A 19,560-nucleotide genomic window follows, 5' to 3' on the forward strand; every position below is an offset into this window, starting at 1 on the left:
TCTCTTCTTCTTGTTTGTGGTCTTATGGCACTTGGCAAACAACAATTTGGTGCATTACTGCCACCAACTGGATTGGAATGGAATGACCAATCACTTCCTGTTTGTGCATCGGCGTCCTAAAGGAATATTTCATTGGGGCATTAACAGAGGGGTGCCAGCAGTCAGGGCTAGGGGGCCCCCCAACAGAAGGGGGCCCCAGGTGGCCGCCGACCAATGCCTAATGGTAAAACCGCCACGGTCTCTAATCATCCTGTCTTCAGTAACATGAAGTCTGCCAGTACCACTTGCTGAAAAGTTATGACTTTGTATTTCTAATGAGACTTTTGATTTCACCATTAAGACCTGGTATGTAATAATTGTTACCTTAGTTTACGAAAATCTGAGTTTAGTCCTAAAATTATGACGTTTTATTCCATAGTTTAGACTTTGCACATCATTATAACGCTATAATAAAAACTATGATTTTCAAACATCAAATTAGTCATTTAATTCTAATTATTAATTTGTTTCTTATATTAGTGACTTTGAATGTGACAAAATGGGCTTTTATTTTGAAGCGGCAACCTGCATGTCATACATGGTAAATGGTAAATGGCCTGAATTTGATATAGCGCCTTCTAGAGTCCTGGAGCCCCCCAAGGTGCTTTACAACTCAATCAGTCATTCATCCATTCACACACATTCACACGCTGGTGGGGATGAGCTACGACGTAGCCACAGCTGCCCTGGGGCGCACTGACAGAGGCGAGGCTGCCGAGCACTGGCGCCACCGGTCCCTCCGACCACCACCAGCAGGCAACGTGGGTTAAGTGTCTTGCCCAAGGACACAACGACAGCAACAGACTGAGCGGGGCTCAAACCTGCAACCTTCCGATCACGGGGCGAGCTCTTAACTCCTGTGCCACCGTCACCCCACATCCCCACTGTGTTCGATCAGTTCAAAGAGGAACATTACAACAGTGTTGATATGTCATGATTACCACAATGAGAAGTAGACTTTAGTGCAAATAAAAGATGGAAATCTTTGCCAGAATGGTTTTTGAATGATGTGAATGACTTATGTTGCTAGACAGAACGGGTGTTTTAAAGTCACAGCATGCAACAGGAATTTTGGATGTTATTTTATGCAGGTGTCAGGTTTCAAGTGCAAGACCTCACTTGTACCCATAATCACAAAATCAAAAGTTTAGTTCAAAATATTAAAACTTTTAAATGAAACAATGAAGAATAGTTAGATCTTCATCTATACTTTACTTGTTGCCGAAGTTCCATAAACAGAAAAACAGACAAAAGTTGTTTAGTTGCTTGCAATATCCAGTGAAACACAGAACCTGTAAAATATGAAATCATACAGCTAGCGTTCTCTTTAAAGCGTGTATTTCAAGTCGAGTCGCTCCATCCATCCAGATCTCTGCTGTGCAGACGACGTTAATAAAAGTGCTGCGTGGATTCTGATGTTACGTTTGGACCACAAAGGTTTTCATCACCTTGTCTCTGCAAAAGTAATCTACTGGTAAAGAAAATGCAACAAATGTGTACACAGTGTGAACAAGGAGTTCACTGTTTTCACTCTTTCACAACAAACATCAGAACTTGAGGCAAAGTTTTAATTTAGTTGCAGAAAATCAATCTCTCTTTCTGCTGAGCAGCTCGCTGGCATCATCCTGATGACACTAATTATTACAGGATCGATGGAGGTCTCTTCTCCATCAGCTCCTGCTGCTGTATTGCTCAGATGCTTAGTGCATAATTGTGCTTGTACTGCATTCTGTTTGGTGGAAGCACACGGACACAGAGGAATATGACCACAGAGACGTTGGTAGTCATTAAAAATACCACCTCCAATGTTTGTTCTTTGTGTAACTGGAAGGTTTTTCTTGGGTTTTATCCAAGATGGTGACAGAAATAAAGACTTTATGGCTCAACAAGATGCAAACCTGCTCCTTTAAAACTAACATCTCTTCACCCTGGTCTCAAACTTTTGCAAATTAAAGGAACATTTAAAAACTAATCTGATCTGAAACACTCCACCTCTGTATGTCCCAGTCTCAGAGGAAATCTGAGTTAAATAATAAACAACTCCAGAATCTGAAGAAGAGTTAAGAAACAAACAAAAATTCATATAAAACGGCTTTTAGGCACCTGATAAAAAAGTCTCAAAATCAGCAGTGAAACAACCAAGAAAGACTAAAATTCATTCATCACCATCAAACTCGTTTGCTTTCTCCAACTTCAGCGTCCTCTAACACTCTTAAGTAAAGTGGCATATATGGTTTATTTTGATGCTGTGGTTAAGCAAGTTTTAAAAAAGATCTTCATGATCACCAAGAATTCTTCAAAGTTCTGCTGTTCTTGTAATTCGTGGTGAAAGAAAACCAAACCAGCTGAGAAGGTTGAATCTTCACCGCAGCAGGAAATCCCAACAAAAACACACATCTCTGACATAAATGATAAATAAATAAAGTGAATTACAGTTTGTATTCAAGAAAGGATCCAGTATGGTGTCACTGGTGTTTCGGCCTCATTCTAGTCTTGTTTTTATGGCAGGAAGTCACTTCCAGAGAAGGGAGGGTGTCCTGATTCTCCTCTCCAACCCAGGTAACCAGAGGGCCTGCCAGATCTGGGTCACGTAGGGCTTAGGGAGTGGACACAGTCCCAGTAAACACCAGGTTGGACTGCTGGGTTCGGGTAAGAGGAAACCCCACCATCCACATCCGGGGAGGGTCTCTGCGTGACTCTAGGTGCCCGGGGCGTGGGGCTAGGTGCCTGGAGGGTGGGGCTGGTGGGCCAGACAGTTACGTGGGTCACAGGGGGAGAGAAGGCCGCGGCTTCTGGACAGGACAGCTGGATGTCCCTGGAGGTCTGCCGCAAATCTACGACTGAAAAAGGGCAGAAACATGGGAGACAGTGTTGAACAAGATCTTAAGAGGCTTTTCATTATTTGAGGAAAAGGAAACTTTTACAGGAAGAAAAAGGTAAAAAAAACTAAAGTGCAACAAAATACACGGCCCAAAGTTATAATTACGATTAAAAAGCAGCTTTCTAAGGGTGGGTAAGGTCATTTATCATTGCTGCCATAAAAATGTTGGTGGAGGATCTCATGGGTAACAAAAGCCCAATGTCTGTGCTGCACAGAGCCACTTCTGTGAAACCCACGTTGACTCACAGTGATGGTGTGTTTTTGATTCCAGCCTCAAAAAGCATAGCTGCCATGCAAACGTATGCATGCAAAGTGAAAAGATCTTCACTCCTTCAACTATTAGAGCATCTGGGTCCAAACTACACTCCAGAGTTTCAGCTATCATGAACATGCAGACTTTCATCCAGATGTGGGAATGCTACTCTAAGAAATGCGTGAAGGTCAGCAGGTCCTCTAGCTTGTTACCTGCAGGCTAGAGAATCTCTCCCTCGCCTTAGTTGTGGGCAGAGTGACGGTACTGAGACAGCAGGCTGCTGACAATCTACAAAAAACTGGTAAATTAGACAGATATACAGGGTGGTGATGCTCGAGATCAGACATCAGGACAAAGACAACATGGTGGACATGACGAGAAGGTTTCACATGTATGGCAGTTTGAGATGACATGTATAAGGGGTTGGAAATGCGTCAATTTACAATTTGACATAGGGATACAAAAACTAAGGTGAAGACTAAATAAGAGATCGTGTTGACCGTGTGCCAAAGCAGCGCTGAATCACCTCTGAGGCACATACTGACGGTGTGACTCAGAACAAAGAACGTTGATTGCTTCCACACAGACGGATTTAGATGTGACACACTCTGAGCCTGATCCCGTCACGCTGATGATGTGCACTCATGAAAGAAAGTACATAATGCAAAGATGTGTTTACCAGATGAATATCTCTAACTCCATAATTACCAGTGGAGGTGCTACATTAGCGCCTTTCAGCACGAGGCAGCTAATAGTTAGCAGCAGCTTTTAAAAGGCTAAAGGTATGTTGTGGATGTAGTTAGAATTTACTGTAAATAATCAATACATAATTGTGATCATGATTTTGTTGATATGATATTTTTGCCGACTCCAAACTGATGTCATATAAAACTAGAGGGACCGGACTGATCCTGGTTTATTGACATCAGTGCTACATGTCAGTCTATTCAGTTTATTTATAAAGCGCCAAATCACATCAAGAGTCGTCTCAAGGACCTTCACACAGTAAACATTACAATACCGCTCAATTACTTAAGCCAATCAGTAAAAGTTTCCTATATAAGGAACCCAGCAGGTCGCATCGAGTCACTGACTAGTGTCAGAGTCTTTACAGCAATCCTCATACTAAGCAAGCATGCAGCGACAGTGGAGAGGAAAACTCCCTTTTAACAGGAAGAAACCTCCAGAGAATCCTGGCTCAGTATAAGCAGCCATCCTCCACGAAGACAGAGCACACACACACACACACACACACACACACACACACGCACGCACGCACGCACGCGCGCGCACACACACACACACGCAAGCACGCACGCACGCGCGCGCACACACACACACACACGCAAGCACGCACGCACGCACGCGCGCGCGCACACACACACACACACACACACACACACACACACACTACTACCAAGTGGTATTTCTATGTCTGCATTGTGATTTCTTAGTACATACTCTATTTAGTAAGAGATCAGTTTTATTGTCTTGATCTTCGTGAATCTATAATTAATTGAACAGGTGTGCTAGTAGCAGTGAATTCAACGTCAAAGAAAGTAAAATGTTATTATGCATGTGGGGTCGGGTGCAGTGTGTGACGGGTGGTAGTCGAGGGCGGGGGCCTTGGCGGTCTGATCCTCGGCTACAGAAGCTGGCCCTTGGCACATGGAATGTCACCTCTCTGGTGGGGGAGGAGCCTGAGTTGGTGTGTGAGGTTGAGAGGTTCTGACTAGATATAGTCGGACTCACCTCAACGCATGGCTCTGGCTCTGGAACCAGTTTCCTTGAGAGGGGTTGGACTTTCTACCACTCTGGAGTTGCTCCCACTGAGAGGTGCCAAGCAGGGGTGGGCATACTAGTTGCCCCCATCTTGGTGCCTGTACGTTGGGGTTTACCCCGGTGAATGAGAGGGTAGCCTCCCTCTGCCTACGTGGGGGGACGGGTTCTGACTGTGGTCTGTGTTTATGCACCAAACTACAGTTCAGACTACCCACCCTTTTTGGAGACCTTGGAGGAGGTGCTGGAAAGCGCTCCTTCCGGTGACTCCCTCATTGTGCTGGGGGACTTTAACGCTCACGTGGGCACCGACAGTGAGACCTGGAGAGGTGTGGTTGGGAGGAACGGCCCCCCTGATCTGAATTCGAGTGTTTTGTTATTGGACTTCTGTGCCAGTCATGGATTGTCCATAATGAACACCATGTTCAGACATAAAGGTGTCCATATGTGCTCTTGGCACCAACCTTAGGCCGCAGCTCGATGATCAACTCTGTTGTTGTTTCATCTGACCTGCGGCCGCTTGTCTTGGACACTCATGTGAAGAGAGGGGCGGAGCTGTCAACTGACCACTACCTGGTGGTGAGTTGGCTCAGATGGTGGGGGAGGATGTCGGTCAGACCAGGCAGACCCAAGCGTATCACGAGGGTCTGCTGGGAACGTCTGGCAGAGTCTCCTGTCAGAAGGAGCTTCAATTCCCACCTCCGGCAGAACTTCCAAAATGTTCCGGGGGAGGCGGGGGACATTGAGTCTGAATGGACTCTGTTCCATGCTCCATTGTTGAGGCGGCCGACCGGAGCTGTGGTCGCAGGATCGTCGGTGCCTGTTGTGGTGGCAACCCCGAACCCGCTGGTGGACACCGGCGGTTAGGGATGCTGTCAAGATGAAGAAAGAATCCTATCAGGTCTTTCTGGCCTGTGGGACTCCAGAGACAGCTGACGGTACCGGCGGTCCAAGCGGAATGTGGCTCGGGCGGTCGCCGAGGCAAAAACCCGGGCATGGGAGGAGTTCGGTGAGACCATGGAGCAAGACTTCGGTACTGCTTCGAGGAGATTCTGGTCCACCATCCGGCGCCTCAGGGAGGGAAAGCAGTGCGCTACCAACACTATCTATAGTGGGGACGGTGTGCTGCTGACCTCTACTCAGGACGTTGTGGATCGGTGGGCAGAATACTTCGAAGACCTCCTCAATCCCACCGACATGTCTTCCAGTGAGGAAGCAGAGTCTGGGGACTTCAGATTCAGGAGGAGCAATGTGGTTTTGGTCCTGGCCGTGGAACACTGGACCAGCTCTATACCCTTAGGGGGATCCGGGAGGGTGCGTGGGAATTTGCCCAACCAGTCTACACGTGTTTTGTGGATTTGGAGAAGGCGTTTGACCGCGTCCCTCGGGGGGCCCTGTGGGGGGTACTCCGGGAGTATGGGGTACCAGGCCCTCTGATACGGGCTGTTAGGTCCCTGTCTATTTGACCGGTGTCAGAGCTTGGTCCACATTGCCAGCAGTAAGTCGGGCTCATTCCCAGTGAGAGTTGGACTCCGCCAAGGCTGCCCTTTGTCACCGATTCTGTTCATAACATTTATGGACAGGATTTCTAGGAGCAGCCAAGGTGTGGAGGGCATCTGTTTTGGTGGCCTGAGGATCAGGTCTCTGCTTTTTGCAGATGATGTGGTCCTGTTGGCTTCATCAGAACGTGATCTTCAGCTTTCGCTGGAGTGGTTCGCAGCCGAGTGTGAAGCAGCTGGGATGAGAATCAGCTCCTCTAAATCTGAGACCATGGTCTTGATTCGGAAAAGGGTAGAATGCCTTCTCCGGGTCAGGGATGAGGTCCTGCCCCAAGTGGAGGAGTTTAAGTGCCTCGGGGTCTTGTTCAGGAGTGAGGGAAAACTGGAGCATGAGATCGATAGGCGGATTGGTGCTGCATCTGCAGTGATGCGGGCGTTGTACCGGTCTGTCGTGGTGAAGAGAGAGCTGAGTCAGAAGGAGAAGCTCTCAATTTACCGATGGATCTACGTTCCTACCCTCACCTATGGTCATGGGCTTTGGGTAGTGACCGAAAGAACGAGATCGCGGATACAAGCGGCCAAAATGAGTTTTCTCCAAAGAGTGGCTGGGCTCTCCCTTAGAGATAGGGTGAGAAGCTCGGTCATCCGGGAGGGGCTCGGAGTAGACCCGCTGCTCCTCCACATCGAGAGGAGCCAGTTGAGGTGGCTCGGATATCTGGTCAGGACGCCTCCTGGACGCCTCCCTGGTGAGGTTTTCTGGGCACGTCCAACCGGGAGGAGGCCTAAAGGTAGACCCAGGACATGCTGGAGGGACTATGTCTCTCACCTGGCCAGGGAACGCCTTGGGATTCCCCCGGAGGAGCTGGCCCAAGTGGCTGGGGAGAGGGAAGTCTGGGCTCCTCGACTTAGGCTACTGCCTCCGCGACCCGACTCTGGATAAGCGGATGAAAATGGATGGATGGATGGATGGATGGGTGGGTGGGTGGATGGATGGATGGATGGGTGGATGGGTGGGTGGTTGGATGGATGAATGGGTGGTTGGATGGATGGGTGGGTGGATGGATGGATGGATGGATGGATGGGTGGATGGATGGATGGATGGGTGGATGGATGGATGGATGGATGGATGGATTGGTGGGTGGGTGGATGGATGGATGGGTGGGTGGTTGGATGGGTGGGTGGTTGGATGGATGGATGGATGGGTGGGTGGATGGATGCATGGATGGATGGATGGATGGATGGATGGTTGGGTGGATGGATGGGTGGATGGATGGATGGATGGATGGTTGGATGGATGGGTGGATGGGTGGGTGGGTGGATGGATGGATGGGTGGATGGGTGGGTGGGTGGGTGGATGGATGGATGGATGGATGGATGGATGGATGGATGGGTGGATGGATGGATGGGTGGATGGATGGATGGATGGATGGGTGGATGGGTGGGTGGGTGGGTGGATGGATGGATGGATGGATGGGTGGATGGATGGATGGATGGATGGATGGATGGATGGATGGATGGGTGGATGGGTGGGTGGGTGGATGGATGGATGGATGGATGGATGGATGGGTGGATGGATGGATGGATGGATGGATGGATGGATGGATGGATGGATGGATGGGTGGGTGGGTGGGTGGGTGGGTGGATGGATGGATGGGTGGATGGGTGGATGGGTGGGTGGGTGGGTGGATGGATGGATGGATGGATGGATGGGTGGATGGGTGGGTGGGTGGGTGGGTGGGTGGATGGATGGATGGATGGATGGGTGGATGGGTGGGTGGGTGGATGGATGGATGGATGGATGAGTGGATGGGTGGATGGATGGATTTAAAGCACATAAAATAAAGGAAAGGAAAAAACTCAGATTTTATTCAGCACAAACATTTTTGCCTCACTCGTGTAACTTTGAGTGAATATTTCTGAGGACGATCAGGAAGATAGTGATCCAGCTCTGCCATCTAGTAGAATCGTGTCTCTGCACCTCTAAGTGCATTTAAGCAACGTGGGAATAGACGTGGTTTCTAACGTCTAACCCACAAGGTCTGAATGGTGGCCATGTTACTCGCAGCAGCAGGTTAACCACATAACACACACAAGGCGGGTAAAGGGTTGAAGTACTGATGATGCGTCTTTCTGATGAGCATGAAGGGGACTGAATAAAAATGTTCTAAGATGTAAACAACACCATCTTCCACAGGGAGGCGCTGTGAGTCTCTAAAACGGAAGCCAGCAGCGTTTGGCTTTTGCTTGTAAAATATTTCCAGCACTCTCGGAAGGAAACTGCAAAAATTAATTTAGGAAAATTATTGTTTATATCAAATTGAAACTGACAATTCCCGAGACCCCCGAGCAACTCTCAAAAGGAGACAGGCATGGCTGCATGAATGTTTTAAGAAAATGACTCACCGGTGCTCAGATGGGTCTAATATTGACACAAACGGACAATGTTTGGCTTTCCATAGAGAATCACACGGATTCTCAGTGAGACGTGTCTGATGATGATGCAGCCAACGGCTGGATGATGTCAGCATGTCTGGGACTTACTTTAGGTGGGCTGCTCTTTATCTTGGGCACTTTAGCGCCCCGGCCGCGGTGAATCTGCTCGTGGTCAAACTCCAGGTCCTCCAGACGTTGAGTCAGAGCCAGTTTCTGCTGGATGGCCATACGTAGGAGGGAGTTCAGCGTCTTCTTCTCATCCTCTGCTGCCGCGAGCTGCCTCTGCATCTCATCCAGCTGGGTTACGTACTCATCACATCTATACCAAAGCAGAGGTTGATGATAATCTAAATGTTTGCATCTTCTCTGTTTGTTTGTTATTTCTGTTTGACAGCATCCCTTTTGAATAAAACAAAAGGAGTTTTTATGATTTGAACCTTTGTGGCTTTGGTCTCACCTTGTAGCAAACATGGCCCTGAGAGAGGAGAAGGTGGCAGCATCTTCCTTTAGAGCCTTCAGCTCGTTCCTCAGTTTCATCATGGTCTCCGTAACCATTGCCTTTTCATTCTCATACTTGCTCTTCAGGTTAGCTAAGGCGTTTTCTGCTGTCTACAGAAGAAGACGATAGACCAGCTAGAACAGCTTTGGGAGAAAACTTCAAGTTTATTTTTTAACAATTTAACCACAAATGCAGCTTTTTACCTGCTTGTTGGCCTTGAGCACCAGCCGGAGAGTAGCGATCTGTTCCCTCTTGGTACTGAGGAGAGACTTGAGCTTCAGCAACTCCTCCATGCAGGACTCTTTGTCCTTGTCCAGCATGGGCGCCAGCTCCCTGGCAGCAGCTCTCTGCCTGGACAGCTGCAGCGAATGATCAACAGCTCTCTGGAGGTGTTTGATCTGGTCTCTGATGATGGCGTTTAGATTATAAATGTTCATGGGCTCCTTCCGCAGGTCCCCGCCTGCATCTACGGGTACTGGAGATGGGCATCGAGAGATGCTGATGGTAGGAGATCCTGTGATGTTGCGACAGGGACTACTATGGCAGGATGAAGAGTCTACTGAGTTAGTTGTCTCTGTGTGGAGGGTGTCTTTGGATGGGGAGTCCACAGGACTACGTGGGGAGTCAGGAGAGCCGGCTGCAGATGCTGCAGCGAGGCGGCGTGCGAGGCGAGGGGACAGCAAAGCCCGGGGATCTTCGGAGCCTTTGAGGCTGCCGCTGCGCGTGATGCGGCTCTGGCGATAATAATCCAGCATGACGCGGTTCGGGGTCTCGTTGTTGCAGAGACAGACGTGGTGGTAAAGCTGAGCCAGCTCCTCACTAAACGTCACCAGGTTGTCCTGTGCTGTGTTCAGCATGCTCTGACTCTCTGTCGCGGTGCTTGTTGCAGCTCGGAGCTCAGCCTCCAGGCCCGCCACCTTCTCCCGGCCCTCACGGCAGCTCCGCTCCAGGTGTGAAATCTGATGAGACGAAATAATGATGCTTGAATGTGACGTAACGTTTAATGTTGAACATAATCTCTGACAAACCTGTTCACTCAGTGCCTGGACTCTGTCATCATCATGGCAGTCTCCCTGCCCCTCCACAGTTTGGTTGTACTTCTCCTTCAAGGCCTTGAGTTCCGCTTTCAGGTCGATAACCTCCGTCACCGCCACCTTGTACTTAAACTCTAGAATCTCAAACCCGTGGATGTCAGAATTGCGGTGGCTGTTGGCCGATGGCGACGAGCCCCCATCGGGTTTCTCACTCTCCTGCGGGTCGCCGAGCTCTTTGTCTGCGTGAAGATGTTTCAAGGCGTTGACTCGCTCAGTGAGGCAGTGGACGCGCTCATTCTGCTCTGTCAGGGCGCCCTGTGTGTGCTGTAACTGGGTCTGGGACTCCTGCAGGTTCATGAGCAACGCTGCCTTCTCACGTTCCACCTGCAAGAAGGAGAAGCAAAGTGAGGCGTGATATGTTTTTCAATGCGTGTGTGTGTGTGTGTGTGTTTCTCCGACCTCAGCAGGATACTGTCGTCTATGCTAGCATGTGCATCTAATCATGCATTTTGTGTTGACACACCTGCAGCAGCTGCTGTTTGAGCTTCTGCATCTCTGACAGGTTTAGCTCACTGAACAGGTCTGGCACAAGGCCGTCTCCTTTCCGGCCGGCTCGGTAGTCCCCGCTCTTCTTTGCCAACCCTGAACTGTTGTGGATGTGGCCGTTACAGCAGTTGCTGTCCTCTATGTTGCCGTTCGCAGCAGGGATGATGCTGCCATGAGAGCCGTTTGTCCCGTTGGTCTCCTCAGGGAACTTGAGGCCCTCGACACCGGTGACAGTGAGTGCCAGATGGGCCCCAGCGCCATAAACGCTGTCGCTCAGGCTGAGGTGGTGAGCCAGTTCTTTCCTCAGATTGTTCTTCTGCTCGCGCTCAGTCTTCAGCGCATCCAGCGCTTCCTCCAGCTGCCCTTCAGAGATGTCCTTCAAGCGTAATGCATCTTCCAGCTGGCTGTTAAGGAGGACGGTTTCCTCCTCCAGCACCTTGATTTCATGTTTCAGTCCCTCATACTCAACCTGAGGAGAGCCGAAGAGGGAAAGGTCGCTGAATTTTCTGCACCAGTTTTAAAAAATGTAAAAAGAAAGGAAATAAGTTTGCGTTGATTTAACAAAGTTCTTCACTATTTTGTTGATTTTCATTACTCATTAGTGCTGTGTGTTATAGTGCTGTGTGTATTAGTGATGTGTGTAATAGTGCTGTGTGTATTAGTGATGTGTGTAATAGTGCTGTGTGTATTAGTGATGTGTGTAATAGTGATGTGTGTATTAGTGCTGTGTGTTATAGTGCTGTGTGTATTAGTGATGTGTGTAATAGTGCTGTGTGTATTAGTGATGTGTTTAATAGTGATGTGTGTATTAGTGATGTGTGTAATAGTGATGTGTGTATTAGTGATGTGTGTAATAGTGATGTGTGTATTAGTGATGTGTGTAATAGTGATGTGTGTAATAGTGCTGTGTGTTATAGTGCTGTGTGTATTAGTGATGTGTGTAATAGTGCTGTGTGTATTAGTGATGTGTTTAATAGTGATGTGTGTATTAGTGATGTGTGTAATAGTGATGTGTGTATTAGTGATGTGTGTAATAGTGATGTGTGTATTAGTGATGTGTGTAATAGTGATGTGTGTATTAGTGATGTGTGTAATAGTGCTGTGTGTAATAGTGATGTGTGTATTAGTGATGTGTGTAATAGTGATGTGTGTAATAGTGCTGTGTGTATTAGTGATGTGTGTAATAGTGATGTGTGTATTAGTGATGTGTGTAATAGTGATGTGTGTATTAGTGATGTGTGTAATAGTGATGTGTGTAATAGTGCTGTGTGTATTAGTGATGTGTGTAATAGTGATGTGTGTATTAGTGATGTGTGTAATAGTGTTGTGTGTATTAGTGATGTGTGTATTAGTGATGTGTGTAATAGTGTTGTGTGTATTAGTGATGTGTGTAATAGTGATGTGTGTATTAGTGATGTGTGTATTAGTGATGTGTGTAATAGTGATGTGTGTAATAGTGATGTGTGTAATAGTGATGTGTGTAATAGTGATGTGTGTATTAGTGCTGTGTGTAATAGTGCTGTGTGTAATAGTGCTGGGTGAAATAGTGCTGTGTGTAATAGTGATGTGTGTAATAGTGATGTGTGTATTAGTGATGTGTGTAATAGTGATGTGTGTATTAGTGATGTGTGTATCAGTGATGTGTGTATTAGTGATGTGTGTAATAGTGATGTGTGTAATAGTGATGTGTGTATTAGTGATGTGTGTAATAGTGATGTGTGTATTAGTGATGTGTGTAATAGTGATGCGTGTAATAGTGATGTGTGTTATAGTGCTGTGTGTATTAGTGATGTTTGTAATAGTGATGTGTGTATTAGTGATGTGTGTAATAGTGATGTGTGTAATAGTGATGTGTGTATTAGTGATGTGTGTAATAGTGATGTGTGTATTAGTGATGTGTGTAATAGTGATGTGTGTATTAGTGATGTGTGTATTAGTGATGTGTGTAATAGTGATGTGTGTATTAGTGCTGTGTGTAATAGTGCTGTGTGTAATAGTGATGTGTGTAATAGTGATGTGTGTAATAGTGATGTGTGTATTAGTGATGTGTGTAATAGTGATGTGTGTATTAGTGATGTGTGTAATAGTGATGTGTGTATTAGTGATGTGTGTATTATTGATGTGTGTATTAGTGATGTGTGTATTAGTGCTGTGTGTATTAGTGATGTGTGTATTAGTGTTGTGTGTATTAGTGATGTATGTATTAGTGATGTGTGTATTAGTGATGTGTGTAATAGTGATGCGTGTAATAGTGATGTGTGTTATAGTGCTGTGTGTATTAGTGATGTTTGTAATAGTGATGTGTGTATTAGTGATGTGTGTAATAGTGATGTGTGTAATAGTGATGTGTGTATTAGTGATGTGTGTAATAGTGATGTGTGTATTAGTGATGTGTGTAATAGTGATGTGTGTATTAGTGATGTGTGTATTAGTGATGTGTGTAATAGTGATGTGTGTATTAGTGCTGTGTGTAATAGTGATGTGTGTAATAGTGATGTGTGTAATAGTGATGTGTGTAATAGTGCTGTGTGTAATAGTGATGTGTGTAATAGTGATGTGTGTATTAGTGCTGTGTGTAATAGTGATGTGTGTATTAGTGATGTGTGTATTAGTGATGTGTGTATTAGTGATGTGTGTAATATTGATGCGTGTAATAGTGATGTGTGTTATAGTGCTGTGTGTAATAGTGCTGTGTGTATTAGTGATGTTTGTAATAGTGATGTGTGTATTAGTGATGTGTGTAATAGTGATGTGTGTATTAGTGCTGTGTGTATTAGTGATGTGTGTAATAATGATGTGTGTAATAGTGATGTGTGTTATAGTGCTGTGTGTATTAGTGCTGTGTGTAATAGTGATGTGTGTATTAGTGATGTGTGTAATAGTGATGTGTGTATTAGTGATGTGTGTATTAGTGCTGTGTGTATTAGTGCTGTGTGTAATAGTGCTGTGTGTAATAGTGATGTGTGTTATAGTGCTGTGTGTAATAGTGCTGTGTGTATTAGTGCTGTGTGTAATAGTGCTGTGTGTAATAGTGCTGTGTGTTATAGGGCTGTGTGTATTAGTGATGTGTGTAATAGTGATGTGTGTAATAGTGATGTGTGTATTAGTGATGTGTGTATTAGTGATGTGTGTATTAGTGCTGTGTGTATTAGTGATGTGTGTATTAGTGCTGTGTGTAATAGTGATGTGTGTATTAGTGATGTGTGTATTAGTGCTGTGTGTAATAGTGATGTGTGTATTAGTGATGTGTGTATTAGTGATGTGTGTATTAGTGCTGTGTGTAATAGTGATGTGTGTATTAGTGATGTGTGTATTAGTGCTGTGTGTAATAGTGATGTGTGTATTAGTGATGTGTGTATTAGTGATGTGTGTATTAGTGATGTGTGTATTAGTGCTGTGTGTAATAGTGATGTGTGTATTAGTGATGTGTGTAATAGTGATGTGTGTAATAGTGATGTGTGTAATAGTGATGTGTGTATTAGTGCTGTGTGTATTAGTGCTGTGTGTATTAGTGATGTGTGTGTGTATTAGTGATGTGTGTATTAGTGATGTGTGTAATAGTGATGTGTGTATTAGTGATGTGTGTATTAGTGATGTGTGTATTAGTGCTGTGTGTATTAGTGCTGTGTGTATTAGTGATGTGTGTGTGTATTAGTGATGTGTGTATTAGTGATGTGTGTAATAGTGATGTGTGTATTAGTGATGTGTGTATTAGTGCTGTGTGTATTAGTGATATGTGTGTGTATTAGTGATGTGTGTATTAGTGATATGTGTGTGTATTAGTGATGTGTGTATTAGTGATGTGTGTAATAGTGATGTGTGTATTAGTGATGTGTGTATTAGTGATGTGTGTATTAGTGCTGTGTGTATTAGTGCTGTGTGTATTAGTGATGTGTGTGTGTATTAGTGATGTGTGTATTAGTGATGTGTGTAATAGTGATGTGTGTATTAGTGCTGTGTGTATTAGTGATGTGTGTGTGTATTAGTGATGTGTGTATTAGTGATGTGTGTAATAGTGATGTGTGTATTAGTGCTGTGTGTATTAGTGATGTGTGTGTGTATTAGTGATGTGTGTATTAGTGATGTGTGTAATAGTGATGTGTGTATTAGTGATGTGTGTATTAGTGATGTGTGTATTAGTGTGACTTGAATTCATCAGACAGGAAATGTTTTAATCACTGAAAATCTAAATGTTTAGATCACTGACTGATTTATTGCTCCCTGGAACCGATCACTGAACATAAAACAGACCACATTTATAGGACTGACTGGGTAGAACAAAGATGGCGTTTCATCCTCGAAAGGGATGACAAACCTTAAAGAGCTAGAATTTGCTTGTGAGCAGTCACACGAGAATCGGTTCTCATCAGCAGAGTGCTAACATGCTAACACAAAAGCTCTTAGAGTGCAAAGTGTTGGGTGTTTGTGCTAACCTGGCTCTGTTTGAGAGTGGACACCAGCTTCTGCAGCGTTATGTTCTCCTCCTCCAGCTCCGTGTAGTCTTGAAGCAGCCTGGTTTCTCTGAACTTGTACTCCTTGATCTCCTCCCTCATTCTGCTCCTCTGGAGCTCCAGCATCTCGTTACTCTGGAGTAGACGGAGACAGGAAAATGGAATTGCTGACATTTCTGCACTTTCAGACCAAGATTTAAAGTCAGTCTCCGGAAAAACAAACAGAATTTACAATTAAAAATTATAATACTTTTAATAAACTCTGAAGATTGTTCTTGTGTTTATTTTAATGCACCGAAATTCTTCATACCAATTTGATCAGGACATAATATCCACCTGCTTTGATGGGTCCCGTTCAGCGTGAACACAAAGACTCTCTAGTGTTTTCTTAACACTGCAGTAGAAATAAAGAAGAGAGAACACAGAAACCTCTCGTTGCGTTTTTACTGCAGCTCCTCTGCAGCCCTTTGTTTCTGTTTGGAAGAACTGCTGACCCAGAGACAGCATCAGGAGTGGGCGGGCACACGCCACCAAGAGGTGGAGGTAACGAAGAAAGCTGATGCACATATTAAACACCACTCAAATCCCCCGTGTGTGTGTGTGTGTGTGCGTGTGTGTGTGTGTGAGTGTGTGTGTTTGTGTGTGTGTGTGTGTGTGTGTGTGTGTGCGCGTGTGTGTGTGCGTGCACGTGTGTGTGTGTGTGTGTGTGTGTGTGTGTGAGGCTGTGGAATCATCAATAACATTGTGATAAAACAGTAAAAGTTGAATATAATCTTTCATCATAGACATTGTTGCTGCCAATTAAAACACATCTAACTGTGAAACTTCATTATTGTGTCCTTTATGTCGTCATATAAGCGTGTGTAATAAAATGTGGAAAACACACCAAAGCAGTAACTAATTTCACTAATATTGGATGTGCTTTAATGTAAAAAAAAAGAGGAATCATGAAAGTGAGATGCAACCACGCTTTCCTTCATAACTGCTAACTGTAAAAACCTGTCATTGCTTTAAAGTCATTTTTACCTTCAGAGTTAATCTTAGAATGTCTAATCGCCGTTACCAGAGCAAAACTTTGCCAAATAACGTTCCTCGAGTGCGACACCTGCTGCTCACGATGAAAGGTCTTCACTTCCTAAATAAAAAGATGACCTTGCAACTTTTTTATACTTTAAAATCATTTTCTTGAGCCAGTATGTGCTAAAATGACCCTTTACAGGGTTAATGAAATGTCACCCAGCCTGAATCGCCTCCTGTAGCCAGAATATTCCACTTGCAACATCAGACTGGCGGGCTGCTCTGTTGGGTCTTATTAAAATTTGAGCTGCAGTCTGGTTCCAGCACGTTTCCTGCATGTTTTAGATCATTAACACATCTGATCTGTTTAATTTAGTGATGAATCACGCCTGTAGACACTAAGGAAGGCTGGGAGATGTTTCAGCTTTTAGACTAAGGTGTTAAAAAGACAAACACACAACTAGTGGATTTGCTTTTGGTTCTACAAACGGACACTAGGGGGTGCTAAAAGCAAGCCAAAACTTCACAGTTCCCCTTGAAAAGCCATCAACCATGTGGTGAGTTTCATGACTGGGGAGGCACTGACTGCTCTGGAGTCAGACTTACAAATATGTGATCTCAAAATAGGAGCTTTATATTTTTATATAGACCTCTATAAATATTATGGTAAATTAAAATGTATTTCATTTCTTGGCAGAGTTCTTTTATTGCGCTTGAAAATCATGTCTCACCTTTATGTGTTTTTGAAGTCCGAGCAGCTGACATCTCCATCACTCTTGTAAAAACCATCCTCTAACATCTTTTGCTCTGACTGAAAATCCAAACAGATCTGTTCTATTTAGTTTGTTTAGTTTGTTTACGTAGCGCCAAGCGTCGTCTCAAGGCACTTCACAAAGTAAACATTTTAATACAGGTCAGTTCTTTAAGCCATTCAGTAATAGCCAGCAGGTTGCATCGAGTCACTGACTAGCATCAGAGTCTTTACAGCAATCCTCATACAAAGCAAGCATGTAGCGACAGTGGAGAGGAAAACTCCCTTTTAACAGGAAGAAACCTCCAGAGAATCCTGGCTCAGCATAAGCAGCCATCCTCCACGACTCACCGGGGATCGGGTTAACCCTGCATGCTCTAACCCTAACCCTAACCCTACAGGCTCTAACCCTAACCCACCAGTGTCTACAAGGCTCAGCACTGACCCTAGTAGTGAGGCAGGGTATTGCCCCCACCTGTGCATTTTCACTGCATATTTATGGCAACTCAGGAGACCAAATATGTCTCACACAGTCAACAAATGAATCAGAAAGGCTGTAGATTGCTGGCATGTGCAGCACATGTGGAATAAAACATGTATGTTGGCGGTATGAAGACAAACAGCAGTGGGCATGCACCAGCTTCCTGCCACAAAATATCTTTAAGCTAGGAGGATAATCACCTTAATGAAATAGTTGTGGCGTAGGTAAACAAAAGTATTAAAGTAGCTGAAACAGTGTTCTGAGCAGGGCCGTAGCACCAAATTCTGGGCCCTGGGTAAACGGTACCCTTTCCCCCCCCAGTCCGACGCCCCTGGTTCTGAGTTTATCATGCTGCAAATGTTAATGTCCGTTCCTCCCTGATGGGTTTAGTGAATGAGTCCTCTGGTGCGATGACAGCCACCTGGCTCCTCTGTCCCTGCACATGTGCCGAGCTCAGGGCATTTCACTTATTCCCCAGCTTAGCACCGGATTTCCCCCCCACAATGGGGTCGTGGCCGCAGTGTCTGACCCCAGCGCGAACTCCGGCTGCAGACAAGTGGGAATTTAAACGTTGAGCACGTAGCTTGGTTCTCTCTGACCTTTCCGTGACATAATGACCTCTAGGCTTTTGTGGGAAAATGACATTTAGTTTGTAGACTGATCTTTTTAAAAACGTAAAACCAAACTTGCTCAAACAAATGCTGCAATTTAGATTCATGGTTTATTATTATTATTTTTATAGAACTCAATAAACATTAATATTATGCAGCTAATATTAATTAGCAGTAAAAAATGTACTAAAATAAAACAGCAATGGGTTTTTATTTATTTATTTATATTTTTCTGGTTAAAGTGTTAAACATTAATTCAGTCATCTGTTAGTTATGTTTTCACACAGCCATGGTCTCCGTCGCTTTTCCAAACTTCTAAATATTAATAAAATATCAATGAAACCTCATGAGAATTTACTTAATTTTACAATTTAGTCTTTATAAACATTTCAGCTGAAGATGATAAACTACAGAAACTTTTAAAAGGATGGTTTGTGAATGACCTGCTGTCAAATACTGGTGTTATCTATGCTTTGCTTGCCTGCATTAGCATTATTAACCATCTGTTTAAAGAGGAAAAGGCCACTTGGGCTTGATTTAGCTCCCCATGCTGTGCGTTCGTCTTTTTAACACTTTAATCTGACAGCTGAAATGTCTCCACAGCCCTTCTTGAGTGTCTACAGGAGTGATTCATCACCACATTAAACAAATCAGCTGAGTTCATGATCTAAAACATGCAGGAAATGCGATGGAAGCAGACTGCATGACATGATATGTCAGCTCAGTTTTGTCAGAGTCCCGCCAGTCTGAAGTTGCAAGTGGAATAATCTGGCTGCAGGGGGTGTTAGGGGCTGGGTGGCCTTTCATTAACCCTATAAAGGGTAATTGTAGCAAACTAAAAACATGAAAAGGTTGCAAAGCATTCCTTTAAATGTTCGTGCACAAGCCCACCTCTCTTAGATCCTGTACAATGGCGCTGAGTCTCTCGTTCTCTGCCTGGGCATTTGATGTCACGGAGCGACTCAGTGTCACCTCCGTCTGCAGCTCCAACAGCCGGCCCATGTAGTAGGCCTCCTTGGAGGCTGACTCCTGCAGCAGCGTCTCCTCGTTGGTCTCGCCGTCCTCAGCCACCTTACGCTGGTTGGTGTGGGCCTGGCCAAATGCCTGCAGAGATCAACAAGGAACAAGTGCAGAATTCAACCCAACATGTGATGGATTCGTCATGGAGATCCGACAGATCTGTTGTTTAAACTCACGTGTGGGGGGGGGGGGGCTGTCCCCGACACCAGATACCTGTTGTGTCATTTTTGTGGGCTGAGGTTTCACTCTGATCCATACACACGGGT

The 19,560-nt window shown here is 45.1% G+C and overlaps 1 protein-coding gene across 3 annotated transcripts in view; it reads right to left on the bottom strand.

Annotated features, from left to right (window-relative positions):
* Positions 1 to 1,231: 1,231 nt before the first annotated feature.
* The window catches only part of bicd1a (bicaudal D homolog 1a), a 44,353-nt gene continuing 26,024 nt past the window's right edge, over positions 1,232 to 19,560 (bottom strand). The window contains exons 2-10 of one of the 3 annotated variants that reach the window (XM_054733505.2): positions 19,166 to 19,378; positions 15,397 to 15,549; positions 10,941 to 11,432; positions 10,412 to 10,801; positions 9,587 to 10,342; positions 9,342 to 9,493; positions 8,993 to 9,203; positions 3,386 to 3,471; positions 1,232 to 2,879 (exon numbers count right to left, since the gene is read on the bottom strand). In XM_054733505.2, coding sequence (XP_054589480.2) covers positions 2,759 to 2,879; positions 3,386 to 3,471; positions 8,993 to 9,203; positions 9,342 to 9,493; positions 9,587 to 10,342; positions 10,412 to 10,801; positions 10,941 to 11,432; positions 15,397 to 15,549; positions 19,166 to 19,378 — 2,574 coding nt within the window. In that variant the 3' untranslated portion in view covers positions 1,232 to 2,758. The remainder of the gene's footprint in view (positions 2,880 to 3,385; positions 3,472 to 8,992; positions 9,204 to 9,341; positions 9,494 to 9,586; positions 10,343 to 10,411; positions 10,802 to 10,940; positions 11,433 to 15,396; positions 15,550 to 19,165; positions 19,379 to 19,560) is intronic. The other 2 variants (XM_015965463.3, XM_015965464.3) reach the window with 2 other exon arrangements.

The sequence above is a fragment of the Nothobranchius furzeri genome, chromosome 4, assembly GCF_043380555.1.
Source record: "Nothobranchius furzeri strain GRZ-AD chromosome 4, NfurGRZ-RIMD1, whole genome shotgun sequence".
NCBI lineage: Eukaryota > Metazoa > Chordata > Actinopteri > Cyprinodontiformes > Nothobranchiidae > Nothobranchius > Nothobranchius furzeri.